Raw genomic sequence first — 20,317 nt, forward strand, 5'->3', positions numbered from 1 at the left:
CAGACTAGAGGAGATGCAGGGCACAACCTTATGTCAGATGGTGTAGGAGAGAACCCACTAGTGGAAGGCATAATAGAGGAGTGGCCGGGCACATCCTTATCTCAGATGGTGTAGGAGAGAACCCACTAGTGGAAGGCAGAATAGAGGGATGCAGGGCACAACCTTATCTCAGACAGTGTGGGAGGGTGCCCACTAGTGGAAGGCAGAATAGAGGAGATGCCGGGCACATCCTTATCTCAGATGGTGTGGGAGAGTGCCCACTAGTGGCGTGCAGAATAGAGACGATGGAGGGCACATCCTTATCTTTGATGGCAGGGGAGAGTGCCCACTAGTGGCAGGTAGAATAGAGGAGATGCAGGGCACGTACTGTGCAAAAACGGGGAGGGAGAACAATCACTAGTGGCTTCCACTATCTATGTGGGTCTTCTCTCTCTGCTCCCAGTAATACAGCAGGGTCACAAGCAGCATATTCCTCAAAAGTACATAATAATGCACGGTACTGTTCAATACCGGATCGGCGGTAATGTCCTGCATAAGCGATGTCTGCATGCGCCTGTACTGGAGATGTGCATCCATTTGCAATTTTGAACCATAGTTGAGATCAACTCATAACATTTACATTTCCAAATAGCTTTAGAAGAGCTTCAGGATGTTGGTGAAAGTTGAGCTCATATGTACAAAGCTTGTTTCATAACGAGGCACATTATAAATATATATATATATATATATATATATATCAAGGATATAGAGTGCACCTTCTCTTGTGTCATGAAGTTGCAGCATTGTTTTATTCAATAATTCATATGGAGTCAAGTTTTCAATCATCACAATAACCCGACGCGTTTCGTCACTCAGACTTCATCAGGGGTGTAATAAAAAGACTCAATAAAAAGAAGCTTCAGATTAAAAAGCAACGACTAGACTGGTTCTTCTGTAATTCTTGAACCGACTATCAGTTACTGGAGTGGCACTATAGGAGATTGTTCTCTGCTGGGAGACAAACCTCTACACATATCGCCCTTTTTGCCCCATTCCACACTGAAGTTGAATCTAAATTTTAGTCGGTTCAAGAATTACAGAGTGACGAAATGAGTTGGGTTATTGTGATGATTGAAAACTTGACTCCATATGAATTATTGAATGAAACAATGCTGCAACTTCATTTATCTTGCTGATTTTTAATAAATTATATAATTGTCTTGTGATACTGAACAAATTATTAATTTCCATCTAAATCAAAGGTGGTGGTGGTGACACAGGAGAAGGCACACTCTATATCCTTGTTGTGTGTACTGTTCTTCTTCCCCCACTAACAGGGGGGACTTATAGAGTTGCTGCCTAAAAATACTTATCCTAGCGCAGTGAAAGGGTTATTTCTCTCTCTCTATATATATACTAGGTGATTCATCGCGCCCTATGGGCGCTCTTCACACCGGCGTAAGGGGCTGCGCCCCCTTAATTTGTGAACGTTTGTATTGTGAGAAATATGGCTAGAATTGTATGTAAGATGCCTATATTGCAACTTGAGATGGTCCGCTGAGGGGTGGAATTGCCGGAAGGGGGTCAGGGGGGTATGCAAATTGCGGGAGGGGGGGTGTACGGGGATCCGCGATTAGCGGGAGGGGGTCCGCAAATCGTGGGATTGGGCGCGGGGGGGCTTGAATTGCAGGAGGGGGGTTGTCGGGGTCAGTGAATTGTGGGAGGGGGGGTTCTGGAGGTCCGTAAATGGCGGGAGGGGAGCGGGGAGTGCCGTGAATCGCGGGAGGGGGGGCGCGGGAGGTGCCGAGGGGGTCCGCAAATCGCGGGATGGGGGCGCTACGGGGGGTTCTGTGAATCGCGGGAGGGGGCGGGGGTCTGCACATCGCGTGGGGGTGTGTGTGTAGAATCGTGGGGGGGGGGGCGCGAATTGCGGGAGGGGGGGTCACAAATTGCAGGAAGGGGGGTGCCGTGAATCGCAAGAGGGGGCGGTGGTCCGCAAATCGCGGGAGGGGGGGCGCGGGGATCCACGAATCGCGGGAGGGGTCACAGGGTCCCACGAATCTCGGGAGGGGCAGTTGTGGGGGGCTGCGAATCGCAGGAGGGGGGTGCCGTGAATTGCGTGAGGGGGGGCGTGAATCGCGGGGGTGCAGGTGGTGCCGAGGGGGTCCGCAAATTGCGGGAGGGGGGCGCTACGGGGGGTTCCGTGAATTGCGGGAGGGGGGGTCGCGGGGGTCCCGCGAATCGCGGGAGGGGGTGGGGTCGCGGGGTCCCGCAAATCGCGGGAGGGGGTGGGTGTCCCGCGAATCGGCAGAGGGGGGGGTCGCGGGGATCTCGCCAATCGCGGGAGGGGGTCACGGGGGTCCCGCGAATTGCGGGAGGGGGGGGTCGCGGGGGTCCCGCGAATTACGGGAGGGGGGGTCGCGGGGGTCCCGCGAATTACGGGAGGGGGGGGTCGCGGGGGTCCCGCGAATTGCGGGAGGGGGGGTCGCGGGGGTCCCGCGAATCGCGGGAGGGGGTGGGGTCGCGGGGTCCCGCAAATCGCGGGAGGGGGTGGGGTCGCAGGGTCCCGCGAATCGTGGGAGGGGTTCGTGGGGGTCCCGCGAATCGCGGGGGGAATCGCGGGAGGGGGGTCGCAGGGGGGTGATGGCAGAGGGGAGGTGCGGGAGTAATGGTGGATGGTGGCTGTGGAATAATGGTGGATGGTGGGCGTGTACTGTAGCCCTGGCTGGGCAGGGGGAGGTGATGTTAAGGGGGTGGAACGTTATACACATGAAAACTTTCTACACATAGAACACTCATCTTGTATATACATTTTATATACATTTACTCACAAAAGGAGGGAGACAAGCGATATCCTATTACCCACAACTGCTGATCGCAGGTAGTATGCTCACTTGGGCTATTTAATTAGCCCAAACAAGCCTGGCCAAGGCACTCAGCAAAAACGGGGCTGTGGCTGGGTGAACACTCACTCACTCTCACACACACACACACACACACACACACACACACACACACACACACACACACACACACACACACACACACACACACACAGGTTTCATTGAACCTGTGTGTTTTCATTCACAAATGGTATTTGTGAAAACACTTTTCTTTTACCCATCCAAATCTCGTATATTTCATGCTCTGTGACCATCATCACTGCAAACGTAGACTGTTGCAGACTCGCTTCACTTTTCATGCTTCGGGTAAGTTGACTCTATCCCTTTATTTCCATTAAATATCCAAATGGATTGTAAATCCAGCAATTGTTGGGAAAACACATGAAACACAAAAAAATGTTGACTGTGATTTTGTACCTTTCAGCCTTAAGCACTGTTGGTCTTTTGCACCCATCGACCGTTTGTACCACACAACAGATATGGTAGCAGCAATGGTGGTAAAAAGGTACCTTTGCGATATCTGTCTCCAATTCTATCACACGACTCATTTCTTCCTGCACGAAGTTGTCATCTTTAGTCAGATTCTTATCTTCTCGCACCATCCTGGCAATGGTGATCATGAATTGGAGGTAGGCTTCCCGTATCTATAGGGGAATACAACATTCATTTATCAAATCTTCTTTTCAGATCCTCCGTCAGATACATGCTCCTTATTGTGGTCCACACACAATGCCAGGAGCCTTGCCACCTGGGCCCTCTTTGGCCACCATTAGATACCACAACATTTTCCATGAGTTTGACCACTAATATGACCGATTAAACACCTGTGTGCACCACCACTTCAGCAACACACCTGATATTACTTTTTACGAGATATATTTTATAAATTGCTTTGTATGTATCTAATGTATGTATTTTACTGATGTACTTTTTCATATAATTTTTTTTAATTTAACAGTGTGTCCAGTATCTCATTCATCTTCTCTCAGCCAATCAGTGTGTTATCTCTAAATAATTATTTTTCAGCAGCGCAATCCACTTCTAATCTCCCCCCCTTCCCCTTTGTATACTTTTTTGGTGAGTCGAGACGGGCTCACAGGAAGTGTATGCTGCAGCTATGGAAACCCCATATACTATTAAAATATAACTTTGAAAACTGCTAAGCGCCAGGAGGTGTGTCTCGGAGTGTTCTAACATATAGTCACTTCGATCCACATCCACCCCCCCCCCCACACCTGATATTACTCCCATAAAACACCTATATGGCGTACAACATGCGTGCATCTGATTAGCCACACCCCTTTCACCGACTAGGAACACCCAATACAATGGTGCAATGGGTTCTATAGGGAATGCTGTGCAATCTCCTATGAATAAGGGGAATCATAGGTACACCTCTGAAAATGGTATTTGTGAATCCACACCCCCAAAGTGGCATGACCACACCCCCACAGTATTGCCATTCCCACTGTTTCTGTCTATGTCTGATATAACTAATGATATCCCTACCATTGCACAATACATCTTTCATGTAAAATGTGAATGCCGTCTCCTTTAATACTGATGGAATGTTTGTACCTCTATATCACAACATAAGTAACATAAGTAACACTTCATCAACTACCAAGAACATTTTTTCTCCATTTATGATAGGAAAATAATGACAGATCAGTTACACCAAATACATTGAACCAGTGTGGTATGCTTAGCGTTCAGTGCCAGCATTCTCATCTTATCACTGGCCCAGAGCCCCAAAATGTTCTTGTTCAACAGTTTAAAGTATAGTCATGGCTAATTAATGATCTGCTGAGCTACATGCTCACTGACTGGGCAGCCTTGTGTTGAAAATAAATTAAATGGAACCTCCATGGAAAAAAATATTTAACCAAAAAGTTAAATATTAAAGTAAGTTTTAATTGAGAATTGTGTTGATCAAAGCGTTCTTTAGGAATGTTATAGCAAAACAAAAGTAATTTTTTTTTAAATTTATTTTCTATCTATCTATCTATCTATCTATCTATCTATCTATCTATCTATCTATCTATCTAGAATCGGCACATGCGCAGTATCATCCTCGATGCTGGGCTTGCGCATGCCCCTAGCTTTTAGGAGGGAGAGAAAACCTCCCAATGGGACTGCATTGGGTGACTGGCAGGTCGGACTCCCAATAGGAGGTCACTGCCAGCCACAGTTTTAAAGTGGCAATCATTTATACTTCAAAATCAAACTGGTTTTGCAGTGTAAATGATTGCCGCTTTAAAAAAAACAACTGAAGATTTCTTACCAAATCTCTCACTTTCTGAATCTCTCATCCTATTAAATTTCTCCCAGGGTGCGAGAACCTGGATTTCCCAGCGAGAATGCAATCCTTGTAAAATCCTTTACAAGGATTGCTGCTTTAACCCCTTCCCGACATTTGACGTACATTTACGTCATGGTCGGGAAGCACTTCCCGACACATGGCGTAAATGTACGTCATGGATTTAAACTGTCACCGCGTCTATAGACGCGGTGACAGTTTCAACATGTCTGCTGTCCCTGACAGCAGACATGTCCGTGCATGCCCAGGGGGGGCTGCGATGCCGCCCCCCCGTCGGCGATCGCTGTGATTGGCTGTTCAGTGTGAACAGCCAATTACAGCGTTTTCCTGTGTCACCGGCGAATAACGTTCGCCGGTGACACGGGATCGGAGGTGATTGGTGCTGTAAAGTACAGCACCAATCACCGCGGGGTGTAAGGGTGACACTGGTGTCACCCCACCTCACCCCGCCCGCCCCCAAAGGCCGTGATTGGTTCGTCGGACCGACGGACCAATCACAGCCATGGAGGGGGGTTTAAACTAACGGTGACTGCACTGCAGACGCCATTCCGGTCTGGAATAGCGTGCAGTGCGGTCACCGTGCCACCTGCCGCCATATACTGACCAGAACCTTGCTCCATACTTACCTGATCACTGCTTCATCGCTGCTTGATCACTGCTTGATCTGTGCCTAGTAGTGTGCTGGATGCTTCCTGGATCCTGTTGCTACTTGTGCCTTCCTGTGCTGTGAAATTGTGCTGCTGCAGTGTAATAGCTAGATAGAGAGATAGATAGAGAGAGATAGAGAGAGATAGAGAGAGATAGAGAGAGAGATAGTGTCAGAGAGTGCTATATTTTGTGCTGCTGCAGTGTGATATAGTTATAGATAGAGAGAGAGAGATAGAGAGATAGAGAGAGATAGAGAGAGAGAGATAGATAGAGAGGCCTAGTGACAGAGTGCTATATTTTGTGCTGCTGCAGTGTGATAGTTATAGAGAGATAGAGAGAGATAGAGAGAGAGAGATAGAGAGAGATAGTGACAGATTGTGCTATATATTTTTTATATAACTGACTGCTGCCCCCTCCTTTTGTGCTGATCAGTATTAACTGATCAGCAACTTTTTGGGGGCGCAGGTTTTTTTTTTATATATAGATATACCTGTCAGTGCTGCTGCTGTAGTGTCATAGAGTGATAGATAGTGATAGATAGTGATAGATAGTGAGAGATAGAGAGAGATAGAGAGAGATAGAGAGAGATAGTGACAGAGAGTGATAGAGAGTGTATATTTTGTGTCTGCTACCCCCCCTTTTTGGGGGTGCAGGTTTTTTAGTGTCCTAGAGTGATAGATAGTGAGAGATAGTGATAGAGAGTGACAGAGAGTGCTAAATTTTGTGTCTGCTGCCCCCGCCTTTTGTGCTGATCACTATATCTGAGGTGATCAGCAACTTTTTTGGGGGTGCAGAGGTTTTTTTTTTTTTATATATATACCTGTCAGTTGCACCAAAGGTTGTGCACCTGCTGCACCTCACTGGTAATCAGTGTCGCATCACTGATCACCTTTTTTTTTTTTTGTGAGTGCTGTGGGGTCTTTTTTTAATTTTTTTTTTACACACACTGTGATTTTGTGGGTGTCCTGTGGCCACTGTGCGCTGATCAGTGACGTACATCACTGATCAGCTTTTTCGGCACAGGGTTGATCTATTTTATTTTTTTTTTTGATCAAATTCCTGTTGCCTTTGAGCGCTGTTCAGTGACAGACGTTACTGACCAACATCTGTGCTCAATTTTTGGCGCAGGACCTTTTTTTTTTTTTTTTTTTAACCCCTTCAATTTTTTATTTTTAACCCCTTCATTTTTTTTTTTTTTATTGGTATAAAGTATTTTTTTTTTTTCTGCACTACATACACACTACATATCCCCCGGGTTGAAATAAAGTTTGTACCCCCCCCTACACTATACACGTGTTGAAACATTTCACTACCAGTAACACAAAAATAAAAATGGCATCCCAAATGTCCTCCCAAATGTCCTCCCAAATGTCATCACAGTCATCCAGAAGAATGTATTCAGCGGAGGAGGCATATGCCCTGCTTGCTTCTGACTCTGACACAGCCAGTGATGCAAGCGGGGAATTTGAAGGATTCGCCTTAAGCTCCTCTTCCTCCTCTGATGATGAGGGACCCCCTCAAAGACGCCCCCGTAGAGCAGCTGAGACCCCCCCCCCAACAATTGATCTCGTATGGACCCCACCACCAGACAATTTTGAGCCCCAGGTTCCTGAGTTTTTGGCCATGCCAGGAATCCAATTTGATTCCACAGGTCTCAGAGAAATTGACTTTTTCAAATTATTTTTCTCTGATGATTTTGTAAATTTAATGGTGGACCAAACTAATTTATATGCCCAGCAGTTTATTGCTCAAAACCCCACGTCATCATTTGCTAGGTGGACCCCTGTAGATGCAGTAGAGATGATGACGTTTTGGGGTCTGGTGTTTCATATGGGCATAGTAAAAAAGCCAGAAATTAGGCAATATTGGAGTACAGATGTTCTGTACAGTACTCCATTTTACCGTATGGCCATGACCCAGACTCGATTTGAGACAATTCTTAAATTTATACATTACACCGATAATGCACAGTGCCCACCCAGAGATGATCCCACCTTTGACCGGCTATTCAAAGTCAGGCCGGTCATTGATCATTTCAGTGCCAAATTTGAAGAGGTGTACATCCCTGAAAAATTTATTTGTATCGACGAGTCCCTTATACATTTTAAAGGAAGGGTTAAATTCCGCCAGTACCTTCCCAGTAAGAGGGCAAGGTATGGCATAAAAATGTATAAACTGTGTGAAAGCACCTCAGGGTACACCCACAGGTTTAGGGTTTATGAAGGGAAGGATTCAAGAATTGAACCGCCAGAATGTCCCCCCTCCCTCGTAGGTGTTAGTGGGAAAATTGTCTGGGATTTAGTGCACCCCTTCCTGGATAAAGGTTATCACCTCTATGTGGATAACTTTTACACTAGCATCCCCCTGTTTAAGGCCCTTGGTTCAAGAGGTACAGCAGCTTGCGGTACTGTGCGCAAGAACCAAAGAGGCCTCCCAAAAACGCACATTGCCCAAGTAATGAGAAGGGGTGAAAGCAGGGGAATATGCAACGAAAATATGTTGTTGGTCAAATATAAGGACAAGAGGGATGTCCTTATACTGACAACAATTCATGGAGACAGTACCACCTCCGTCCCTGTACGAGGTACCAGTACCCACACCTCAAAACCTAATTGTATCCTGGATTACAATAGGTACATGGGCGGAGTGGATCTTTCAGATCAGGTACTGAAGCCGTACAGTGCCCTGCGGAAAACAAAAATCTGGTACAAGAAGGTGGCCGTGTATATCATCCAGATGGCACTGTATAACGCTTACGTGCTATTCCGTTCTACCGGCCAGAGGGGGACATTTATGCACTTTCAAGAGGAAGTCATAAAGGGCCTAATATTTGGGAACCAGCAGGCAGAGGGCCCCAGTACTTCTAGTACTGGCCCCCGTATTGTACCAGGGCAGCATTTTCCTGATGAAATCCCCTCCACTGGAAAAAAGGGCAGGACACAAAAAAGGTGCAAAGTTTGCTATAAAAAGGGAATAAGAAAGCAAACTATTTTCCAGTGTGACACTTGCCCCGACAAACCCGGCCTATGTATAAAGGAGTGTTTTAAAATATACCACACATCTATGGAATATTAGGTTCATAATTTCACCGTGCTTCGGGGGTCTTGCTAATGCCACATAGCACCCACCATTCATTCCACCAGAATCTGAGCCGCAAAATCCAAAAATCACTCCTTCCCTTCTGAGTCCTGCCATGCACCCAACTGGTATTTTTTTGGTCACATGTGAGGCATTGCCGTACTCGGGAGAAATTGGGGCACAGATTTTGGGGTGCTTTGTCTCCTTCATTCCTTGTGAAAATGAAAAATTTTGAGCCAGAACTGCATTTTTGTGTAAAAAAATGTAATTTTTCATGTTCACTGCCCAGTTTTATCAAAATTGGTGAAACCCCTGGGGGTTTGAAATGTACACTATACCCCTAGATGAATTCCCTGAGGGGTGTAGTTTGCAAAATGGGGTCACTTGTGGGGGGGTTCCACTGTATTGGTGCTTTGGGGGTCTTGCTAATGCGATATAGCACCCACCATCATTCCACCAGAATTTGTGCTGCAAAATCCAAATATCACTCCTTCCCTTCTGAGTCCTGCCACTTTTTGGTCACACATGAGGCATTGCCGTACTCGGGAGAAATTGGGGCACAGATTTTGGGGTGCTTTGTCTCCTTCATTCCTTCTGAAAATGAAAAATTTTGAGCCAGAACTGCATTTTTGTGTAAAAAAATGTAATTTTTCATTTTCACTGCCCACTTGTATCAAAATTGGTGAAACCCCTGGGGGTTTGAAATGTACACTATACCCCTAGATGAATTCCCTGAGGGGTGTAGTTTGCAAAATGGGGTGACTTGTGGGGGGGTTCCACTGTATTGGTGCAACATAGCACCCACCATTCATTCCACCAGAATCTGTGCTGCAAAATCCAAAAATCACTCCTTCCCTTCTGAGTCCTGCCATGCACCCAACTGGTATTTTTTGGTCACATGTGAGGCATTGCCGTACTCGGGAGAAATTGGGGCACAGATTTTGGGGTGCTTTTTCTCCTTCATACCTTCTGAAAATGAAAAATTTCGAGCCAGAACTGCATTTTTGTGTAAAAAATGTAATTTTTCATTTTCACTGCCCACTTGTATCAAAATTGGTGAAACCCCTGGGGGTTTTAAATGTACACTATACCCCTAGATGAATTCCCTGAGGGGTGTAGTTTGCAAAATGGGGTCACTTGTGGGGGGGTTCCACTGTATTGGTGCTTGGGGGGTCTTGCTAATGCGACATAGCACCCACCAAAATTCCACCAGAATCTGAGCTGCAAAATCCAAAAATCACTCCTTCCCTTTTGAGTCCTGCCATGCACCCAACTGGTATTTTTTGGTCACATGTGAGGCATTGCCGTACTCGGGAGAAATTGGGGCACAGATTTTGGGGTGCTTTTTCTCCTTCATACCTTCTGAAAATGAAAAATTTTGAGCCAGAACTGCATTTTTGTGTAAAAAATGTAATTTTTCATGTTCACTGCCCACTTGTATCAAAATTGGTGAAACCCCTGGGGGTTTGAAATGTACACTATACCCCTAGATGAATTCCCTGAGGGGTGTAGTTTGCAAAATGGGGTCACTTGTGGGGGGGTTCCACTGTATTGGTGCTTGGGGGGTCTTGCTAATGCGACATAGCACCCACCAAAATTCCACCAGAATCTGAGCTGCAAAATCCAAAAATCACTCCTTCCCTTCTGAGTCCTGCCATGCACCCAAATGGTATTTTTTGGTCACATGTGAGGCATTGCCGTACTCGGGAGAAATTGGGGCACAGATTTTGGGGTGCTTTGTCTCCTTCATACCTTCTGAAAATGAAAAATTTTGAGCCAGAACTGCATTTTTGTGTAAAAAAATGTAATTTTTCATTTTCACTGCCCACTTGTATCAAAATTGGTGAAACCCCTGGGGGTTTGAAATGTACACTATACCCCTAGATGAATTCCCTGAGGGGTGTACTTTGCAAAATGGGGTGACTTGTGGGGGGGTTCCACTGTATTGGTGCAACATAGCACCCACCATTCATTCCACCAAAATCTGTGCTGCAAAATCCAAAAATCACTCCTTCCGTTCTGAGTCCTGCCATGCACCCAACTGGTATTTTTTGGTCACATGTGAGGCATTGCCGTACTCGGGAGAAATTGGGGCACAGATTTTGGGGTGCTTTTTCTCCTTCATACCTTCTGAAAATGAAAAATTTTGAGCCAGAACTGCATTTTTGTGTAAAAAAATGTAATTTTTCATTTTCACTGCCCACTTGTATCAAAATTGGTGAAACCCCTGGGGGTTTGAAATGTACACTATACCCCTAGATGAATTCCCTGAGGGGTGTAGTTTTCAAAATGGGGTGACTTGTGGGGGGGTTCCACTGTATTGGTGCTTGGGGGGTCTTGCTAATGCGACATAGCACCCACCAAAATTCCACCAGAATCTGAGCTGCAAAATCCAAAAATCACTCCTTCCGTTCTGAGTCCTGCCATGCACCCAACTGGTATTTTTTGGTCACATGTGAGGCATTGCCGTACTCGGGAGAAATTGGGGCACAGATTTTGGGGTGCTTTTTCTCCTTCATACCTTCTGAAAATGAAAAATTTCGAGCCAGAACTGCATTTTTGTGTAAAAAATGTAATTTTTCATTTTCACTGCCCACTTGTATCAAAATTGGTGAAACCCCTGGGGGTTTTAAATGTACACTATACCCCTAGATGAATTCCCTGAGGGGTGTAGTTTGCAAAATGGGGTCACTTGTGGGGGGGTTCCTAACTTTTAGCATCTTATGGTGCCTAGAAACCTACATGGTGCCTAAAAAATAATCTCATAAAAAGGAGGCTCCAAAATCAAGTAGGTGCTCCTTCTATTATGAAGCCTGTGGTTTGGTCACCGTGCACACTAGGGCCACATATAGGATATTTATGAAAACAAAAGAATTGGGGGAATCAATTTTTAGTCACATTTCTCTAGTAAAATGTACTGTGTTCCTTAGAAAAATGTATTAAAATTGCAAATCTGCAAAAAAAAAGAAATTTTGAAATTTCACCTACACTTTGTTTTAATTCCTGTGAAACACCTAAAGGGTTAACAAACTTCCAAAATGCTGTTTTGAATACTGTGAGGGGTGCAGGTTTTGAAATGGCATCATTTATGGGGGTGTCTCACATACAAGTCCCTCAAAGTCACATCAGAACTGAACTGGTCCCTAAAAAAATCAGTGTTTGAAATTTTCTTGAAAATTTGAGAATTTGCTATTCATATTGTAAGCCTCCTAGTGTCCCAAAAAATTAAAAGGAAGTTGAAATAATGATGTCAACATAAAGTAGACATATGGTCTATGTTAGTTATTCACTATTTTGAGTGGTAAGATTATTTGTCTCACAAGCAGAAAATTTAACATTTTGCAAATCGCTAAATTTTCCATTTTTTCACGATATTTTGGTATTTTTCACAAAAAAACACAGACTGTATCGACCCAAATTTACCACTAATTTGAAGTACAATGTGTCACGAAAAAACAATCTCAAAATCACTGGGATAAGTAAAAGCAAAAAAAAGTTATCCCCACTTAAGTGAGACATGTCAGATTTGAAAAAAAGGGCTCTGTCAGGAACGCAAAAACTGGCTCTGTCAGGAAGGGGTTAAAATACAGGCATTCTTGCTCTGGAACCTGTGCTTTCAGGTTCTTCCATCATATTACACATATACCCCAATATGTTTAATAGTCTTTTTTTTTTTTTTGTAATCTAGAATTATTTATCAATTTGCACTTTAAAAAAAAAATAAAGTTTTTCTTACCCGCTGATAGTTTCCACTATTGAAATAGTAATCTCGTGAAGGCATGCCAAGGCTCGGCTGGTCAATCTGAAATAGCCAAATCACTGTTTAGAGGAAATGGGAAATATAGAGAGCAACTGTGCATATTGGCTTTAACAACTATAAAAACATTTGTGTTTTATATAAAATAAGTGAAGATGTTCTTGAAATATTTGAAACCTGGATTAACTCTTTGAGTGCCAGCATCCCTGTGAGAGATGCCTAAAATATCCACTAAAAATGCCAGTATTCCTCACATTTGTTATATAAATTCAAATAAAAATTGTTGTGTAAAAAAAGAATAAATTTCCTATATAAGGTAACATTACAGGTTATAATGAATAAATATGTTTTCTTGGCAATTTTCACACCTACAGTATTTTGACAAATTCTCTTTGTCATGGGCTGCAACGCAGCGGCGTAGCTTAATTTGGGGCGCCCCCCCCGCCATTAATGGGGGGCGCCCCCCTCTCCCCGCCCGTCCGTCCGGCCCCCCGTGCCCACTCCCCCCATTGCCGCATGCTTACCTGTCCGCGCGTCCCGGCTCCCCTCCTGGCTTCAATAAATTCTATGCAGATGGACCACGATAAAATGGCCGCCCCCATACCGCAGACAGTTTCAGAGAACAGTCTGCTTTATGGGGCGGCCATTTTATCGTGGTCCGTCTCCATAGCATTGATTGAAGCCAGGAGGGGAGCCGGGACACGCGGACAGGTAAGCATGCGGGGGATGGCGGGGGGGGGGGGCGGGGGGATTACTATAGCACCGCAGCCCCCCCGGCGCCCCCATATGCACAGCGCCCCCCCCCCCACGACTGCGGGGGCTGCGGTGCTATAGTTACGCCACTGTTGCAACGGCAGCAGTCACTGTTATTCATGTTCTGTGTGGTTTTCTACTCTACTCACCAGATCAGCACTCCAGGTTTTGGCTGATTCACTTTGCCTTGTTTCCATGCATACCTTAGTCTTTGGTGTGGCTGCCTCTTGGTATATAGGTATCCTGTCAGCACTGAGAACCTGACGGTTATATCCTGTGATAATCTTAGTATGTTCCTGGTGATTTCTATGTTTCCAGAGATTCTCAGAGTCCTAGTAAACTCCTGTCTGAGACTATTCCAGAGCTCAGTGTATTCCTACCTGTGTATCTTAGACCATGGTGCAGCAGCTGTGTCAGAGAACCATTGCGTTCAGTCCGAGAGATCCTGCCTGTGTCAAAGAATCATTGTATCTGTTCTGTGTCCAGCTTCTATGAGTGCATTGGCTTCCCCACACATTGTGGTGGAAATTGCACCCTTCATTACCATCTGCAGTTGGTATTTTCACAAGCCATAGCTCTTGCTCTGAGAGTCATGAAAGCAGTTAGGGTGCAGGCCTAATCACGTGTTGACTTATCATCAGGGACGTGCAAGGCACCGCAGCACCCCAAGATGGGGAAGGGGACACCCTGATGATCTCCCTGACCACGGGGTGTGTGTGTGTGATGAGTCCGCCACCAAGTCTCTCCACAGGGGGGGGGGCTTGGGGGAGTTGCGGTCGCTGCTGAGTCGCTCAGTCCCACCACCAAGTCGCTCCACGGGGGGGGAATGGTGTGGGCGCTGCTCACCTGGCTCTATGGAGGGTGGGCTGCCTGATCAGATCCCAAGTACTGCCCTCCAGTGGCTGGCACCCACAATACCCACAATACCTAAAGCTGCTTAGTGGTGGCGCCGGCCTGCTTATCCTGTGTATTTTTCTTGTTTGTTTGTCTAATGGCAGATGCCTGGTGATGGGGTCGCTTAGGCGAAACCTATCTGCAATACCTTGGTAATAGTTTGGTTTGGTTTATTGCGACAGATTTGCATCATAGCGGTAAAAGCTGCAAATCCTATGTTCAGCTTCTGTTTGCAAAGTTGCATACTCTAATTCACTAATTAATGTTCATGTGCAGAGCCTAGTTATCTTTTGTTATTTAGTCAGTTTATCCTCTTACTGACTCGGTTGGGACTTTGTCTCACCGCGAAATTCCAGGTGGCATCTGAGTACAGAGTGGAGCTAGTCTGCCCTGGAAAGGCGGCTATTAGTGGCGAAGTCTAAGACCAACTGACTCAGGGTATAGTGAGAGACTCAGGATCAGGCTCAGGTACTGCTGTGGCTTCATCACTTCGACCACAGAAGTACAAATCAGGCTGTAATCAACATCTTACAGTCCTGCCAGTCACAGCAAAGGTTAACCCCAATTTCACCCCAGATTAACATAACACACTTGGCATGCAAAGGGTTAAAGTATGTGCCCATGGCCATCCCCTTTTTATTTGTAGATTAAAGGTGACTCTTTTCTAGGGGGGTGAGTTTCATGTCTCAAAATAACAGTGCCGCTAGCTTGAGATACTTTGAGTTTGTTTGTCTGAGATGGCTTTAAACTATAACAATAGATATATTGTTATGGAATGTTCTCTTTGAATGTCTCTTAATTCTAAGTAAAAACATCAAGGCATAAAATGTCCATTTATATCCCCAGTTCTGATTTTGACATTTTATTCTACTATAACAAGATCTTTTTTTCTGCATAGGGAAATAATTCAAAGTTCCCATGGGTTAGTACCACAGCAGGAAGCTATTACATTAGCTATAAAGTAGTATTTTTCTATCATTAGCATGAACCAGACCAGATGTACACATGCACGGTCTGCTTTCCTGTATGTTAATGGGCATGAGATGAGTTTATTGCTATGAACCCATACTGTATAAATCTCTCACTCACCACAAAACCCTGTATTAGGAAGTAATGCATTTGATTCTCAAAAAAAAAAAGGATTAAAAAGAGAGAACTTTTAGTGCTTTTCTATTTGTTTATGTGAGCTAGGGTATATATATATATATATATATATATATATATATATTTGTAAAAAAACAGAGAAGAGACGCACCAAATGAGCAATAAAGTTGATAACACATTTACTGAACAACAAAGCTCACATACATAGCAGTTTAAAATGATGTGCTTGCCAGCCTAGTAGTTTTCAGAGTCACCGCAGACCCCTCTGACCAATGCACACAGGACACCGCCACTCAGCCGCAGACCACTGGATCCTAGACCAAGACGCTGGAGCCTCTCACACGGACGAACGGGAACAAGCAGGACTTCAGGTGGAAGACAGACGTCACTACGTCGACAAGAATAAGCCACGACCAACGCGTTTCGACTACGGTCTTCGTCAGGGAGGGATAGGCACTCCCAATGACCAATAGAGCTGCGGCGGGTGCCCTCACAGAGAGGATAAATAGGGGCCAAAGGTTCGGCACTCCAACCTTGGTAAATTCAGCTGAATTTACCAAGGTTGGGGTGCCGCACCTTTGGCCCCTATATGTATATATATATATATATATATATATATATATATATTATAGTTTTTTTTATCTAATAGGGCTGTACTCACCACCCTGATACTTTCTATCAATGATTATTGATTATTTATTTTTAAATCTATTTTTAACCAAACCAAAACACATGGTTTTCCAAAGCACATGAAAAGGTTGACAGAAGTTTTTCATGGTTTTTTTTGGTGCCAATTTGAAAATGTCATTGTATAGACAACAAATTAGTTTTCTGTTCCCAATTGGAATACATGGAGATGGTAAAATAGGAAAAAGTAAAAAAAATAAATTCCCCAAAACTCTTTTCAACCTGTTCCTTTCTTGACCTTTTGCTAGTGTTGACCTTTTGTTTATGTCAGCCTTGTGCATGTTGAACATATGGTGCCGTCCTATTGACTGTTGACCTAGACACTGTCGACCAGTCAACCGCATGCCGCCCCAGGCAGGTGTGTAGTTTGTCCACAAACTAAATCCAGCCCAATAATGTATGCTATTGCTGCAAACCTAACACAAGAAATTGTGGTACAGAGAGTAAATGAATATTACATAAATGATGTGCTTGTTCGACTCCCGGTCATCATTCCACACAAATATATCCACGAGGACCCTTTTGTTGAATCTGTAGTTCAGAAGGGCCAGTTTCTCTTCCAAACTCCAATGGGGCTCTAAGAAAATTGAGAGGCCGTTTAGAAAGAATCATAAACTGCGCAAAACCTGCTGATCACTTAATTGTTGCAAAAACTCGCACTTGTTTTTCTAAGGCACTATTATTACAGCCAAGCACATTAGCAGAAACCTCAGCGTGTAAACAGAACGCTGCTCTATATTAGGCACCTCATTGTAATGGTCTACATTTCAGAGGCTTAATTTAGTGCGGCTCAATATGCTGGTGAAACATTTGTCCGGACTCTGAAGACGTGTCCTGTAATTGGATTGCCTTCATCATCTCCACTATGATAAATAGCATTTGGACAAGGTTATTGTTGTGTCGCAAGAGTGATGTGATGAACGTTACCTTTGGTGAGGTTCCAATCTGTATAAGCCACTGGCCACTCTCCAACTAGAGGTAAGAGTTCTAAAAGCGGTAATGCGTCTCTTTGTTCAATCAGACCTGGAAGCAGATGTATTAATCAGCAACAATAATAAAAAATGATGGTCTATAGCACAAAAGTACACTAACAAATTTCTCGCATGTGGCCACACGGCCCAAAAAATCATTTCATAGTCGCTGACCATCGAATGATTTTTCTGCCGTTCGTAATAAAAAGCCAGCCTAGACTGTATTGTCCACTAAACACGGTACGCCAGTGATGTGCAACCACAGATTCTAGGTCCCCCAAGCCCGCACCTGCCTCCCCAGCCCATTCCTGATATATATATAGCTTGTAACACGGGTGCAAAATGTTTCCTGTCACTGTGATGCGCAAGTGACTGCTCAAATACATAACTGTAATAACTCTTACTTTGTTTTTATTGAATTCCTATTTGGAGGACAATAAATGATGATGTCAGTACATTTATTGTTGTATCCTCAATTCATATCAATCATTATACGTCAGTAATGATTGCACCTTTATAGAAGGAGCACTCACATTGTCTGTGTTGTATGACTGTCGACAACGATGGAACGCTGCTTAATAAAATGCATTGGCAGCTATCATGTAATCGGCCGCAGTTTCGCTGTAAGCAAGTAAAGACAGATGTGCTTTAGAGAGGCGTGCCATGGTGCCACAGAGGAGAGGCCTGGACTTCAAGCAGGCATGATGACACGGAGAAGACACAAATATGGAAATTGCCTATTTACTCAAACTGAAACATGTGTTGAAATTATAACAGCTGCAAAATCCCAGATCGCTGTGGGAATTAATAAGCGCAGTACAGAATATATATATATATATATATATATATATATATATATACTGTATATATACGCACATACACATATATATATATATATATATATATATATATATTCAACCCAATAGTGTTATTAAGCGCCCATATACAATTTTTTAATACAATTTGAAATGTCTTTCCACTCAATAACCCAGGGTTCTTGGTTTGATCGCTATTCCAAGAAAAATCTTCCAAGTGTATTACCTTTTTATAATTTTTAATAAATGTTTTTTATTTGAATGAAGTCCTGGTGGATGTTAATTCTACATTGAGTGCACATACTGGGGGAGAATACTGAAATAATATGCATTAAAATAACCTCACATACACTGAAATTGTTGCAATTTGGAACATAATTAATTACACAACTTGCGTCAAATCCCATGTTCTCGCCCCGGGAGAGTGGTCTACTCTCACAGCAGGAAGCACTGAAATTTGAGTTTCCAATTCCTCAATCAGGCAGCAATCACTTGAGGTTTTTTCTATGTTATTTTTGGGGTATTTTTTGTAGAACTGTAACTAGGGGGCAAATGTTTTACGCCTGTTAAGTGATAAATTGGAAGTTGATAACGCAGCCGCCAATCCACTAGTAATTGTCATTTTTTAAATCCAGCCTTTTACCTGACAATTAGGAGCTAATTGACTGCTGCATTATCAGCTTCTACTTTATCCCTTCACCAGGCTTAATACATTTGCCCTTATATTTCTTAATATGATACAAATGTAAAGCATTCTTAAGGGTTGCTTTAGTTGTTTTCTGACACGTTTACATCTCAAGCATGGGACAGACCATGTTAGGCCTATATAAGCTCTGTCTACATCATACATAAGCAACTGAAGGATTTCCAGCTTACAGACAATGCTTCCATGCTGCAGGAGAAGGAGAACCACCAAATAAACCAAGGCGTGACAAAATAAGATTAAATAAAATGTGTGTGTGTGCACTCTAGTGCAGAAAAAGTATGATGTTGACACCCTCATTTAGACCCATAGGAGACATAGTATTAAGGGTATAAATCCAGTATGTTTCCCTCTTGCTAAGCTTAGTCAATATATCGCCTCCTGACGAAGTCCTCAGTGACGAAACGCGTTGCCATATGCCCCGAGTCTGGCCAACCTATAATTAGGACTGTGGGAGGAATGTAATTTTGAGATAAATCATTTGGGTACTTATATGTTAGTTGGGCGCCCACTAAGGTATTTGCTTAGTTTTACGTGTCCCCTCGCGGGGCTCGCTACGCTCGCCACGCTTCGTGCTCGTGGCTTGCTGCGCTTGCCACACTATATAAGATAAGCTCCACGCGGACATGGATAGTGGGGGTATGAGTGTACAGTGGGCGCCCAAGTAACATATAAGTACCATCATTTGTATAAGAATAATATCGTAGGGTATCATCGTTATATTGATATAAGGATTTGGATGGTGAAGAGGCTCTTTTTAATTAATTTGTTGCGAGTATCAATACTAATGAATATAATCTACGTTTTACATCTAAAACCGATAAGAATAAAATCAAATTTTTAGACCTTCTATTGGATACCACAAATTGGTCTAATGATAATAAAATGATTGAAACCTGTACATACATTAAACAAGTGTATAGTAACAGTTATGTCCATTTCAATATTTTTATTATATATTATACATATATATTTGTTGTATATGTGTGTGTAAATTATTTAATTAATGAAATCCCCCTTTTTTATTGTGATTAAAATTGTGATTTATATATTATCTGTAACTTCCACCGGTGATGTGATTTTTTCCACTGGTCTGAATTTGTTAAAACTCTTTTAGTTCCATTGTATCTTTGTACTGTGTATTGCTCAATTGAGTACGAGACTTTGTTTCAATCACTGATAGCTGTTGCTTGGTGTGGCTTCTTACGTGCCGAGTTGCTGTCCTGCCCGGTGTTCTATTTGGAGTATTAGTGTTGCTGCCACCGACATCCCGCCATGTCTCCTGGAACTGGTGTCCACTATCTGGATAGTCGCTGTGCGATGCGGGGAACGCCCTCTATGCTGTTATTTTTATTCTGAGATGTATGTGAGCTTTTACACCTTTTAGTAAAAACTGCTGTACTATTGCTCATTTGTGCACTCCTTCTTTTTCCACAGGATTCCTACTACCTGGGCTCGGGCAAGACCTGATTGGAGTTGAGCTGCACCCTACAGATCCCGTTATCATTCAAGACGGATGATTATTGGTTAGGACTTTGTGCAATTGTATTATTGTATGTATATATATATATATAATTTCCAAATGAAAAGAGCACTCAGGAGACTTAATATTTAACCTGTCTAGTAGGACTTTGTCGCCAATTGAGATTCGTGTATTGAATAAGGGACTCAGTTTCGTTCCAACTAATGGGCATGACGAGTTCAA

General features: G+C 43.6%; 1 protein-coding gene across 2 annotated transcripts in view; it reads right to left on the reverse strand.

Annotated features, from left to right (window-relative positions):
• Positions 1–20,317, reverse strand: part of MMEL1 (membrane metalloendopeptidase like 1) — a 154,498-nt gene that overhangs the window by 38,891 nt on the left and 95,290 nt on the right. For both annotated transcript variants that reach the window (XM_083162913.1, XM_083162912.1), the window contains exons 6-9: positions 17,051–17,146; positions 16,582–16,700; positions 12,665–12,730; positions 3,392–3,526 (exon numbers count right to left, since the gene is read on the reverse strand). In XM_083162913.1, the coding sequence (XP_083019039.1) occupies positions 3,392–3,526; positions 12,665–12,730; positions 16,582–16,700; positions 17,051–17,146 (416 nt within the window). The remainder of the gene's footprint in view (positions 1–3,391; positions 3,527–12,664; positions 12,731–16,581; positions 16,701–17,050; positions 17,147–20,317) is intronic.

Source organism: Crinia signifera, chromosome 19 (assembly GCF_055691185.1).
Source record: "Crinia signifera chromosome 19, ASM5569118v1, whole genome shotgun sequence".
In the NCBI taxonomy this organism is placed as follows: domain Eukaryota; kingdom Metazoa; phylum Chordata; class Amphibia; order Anura; family Myobatrachidae; genus Crinia; species Crinia signifera.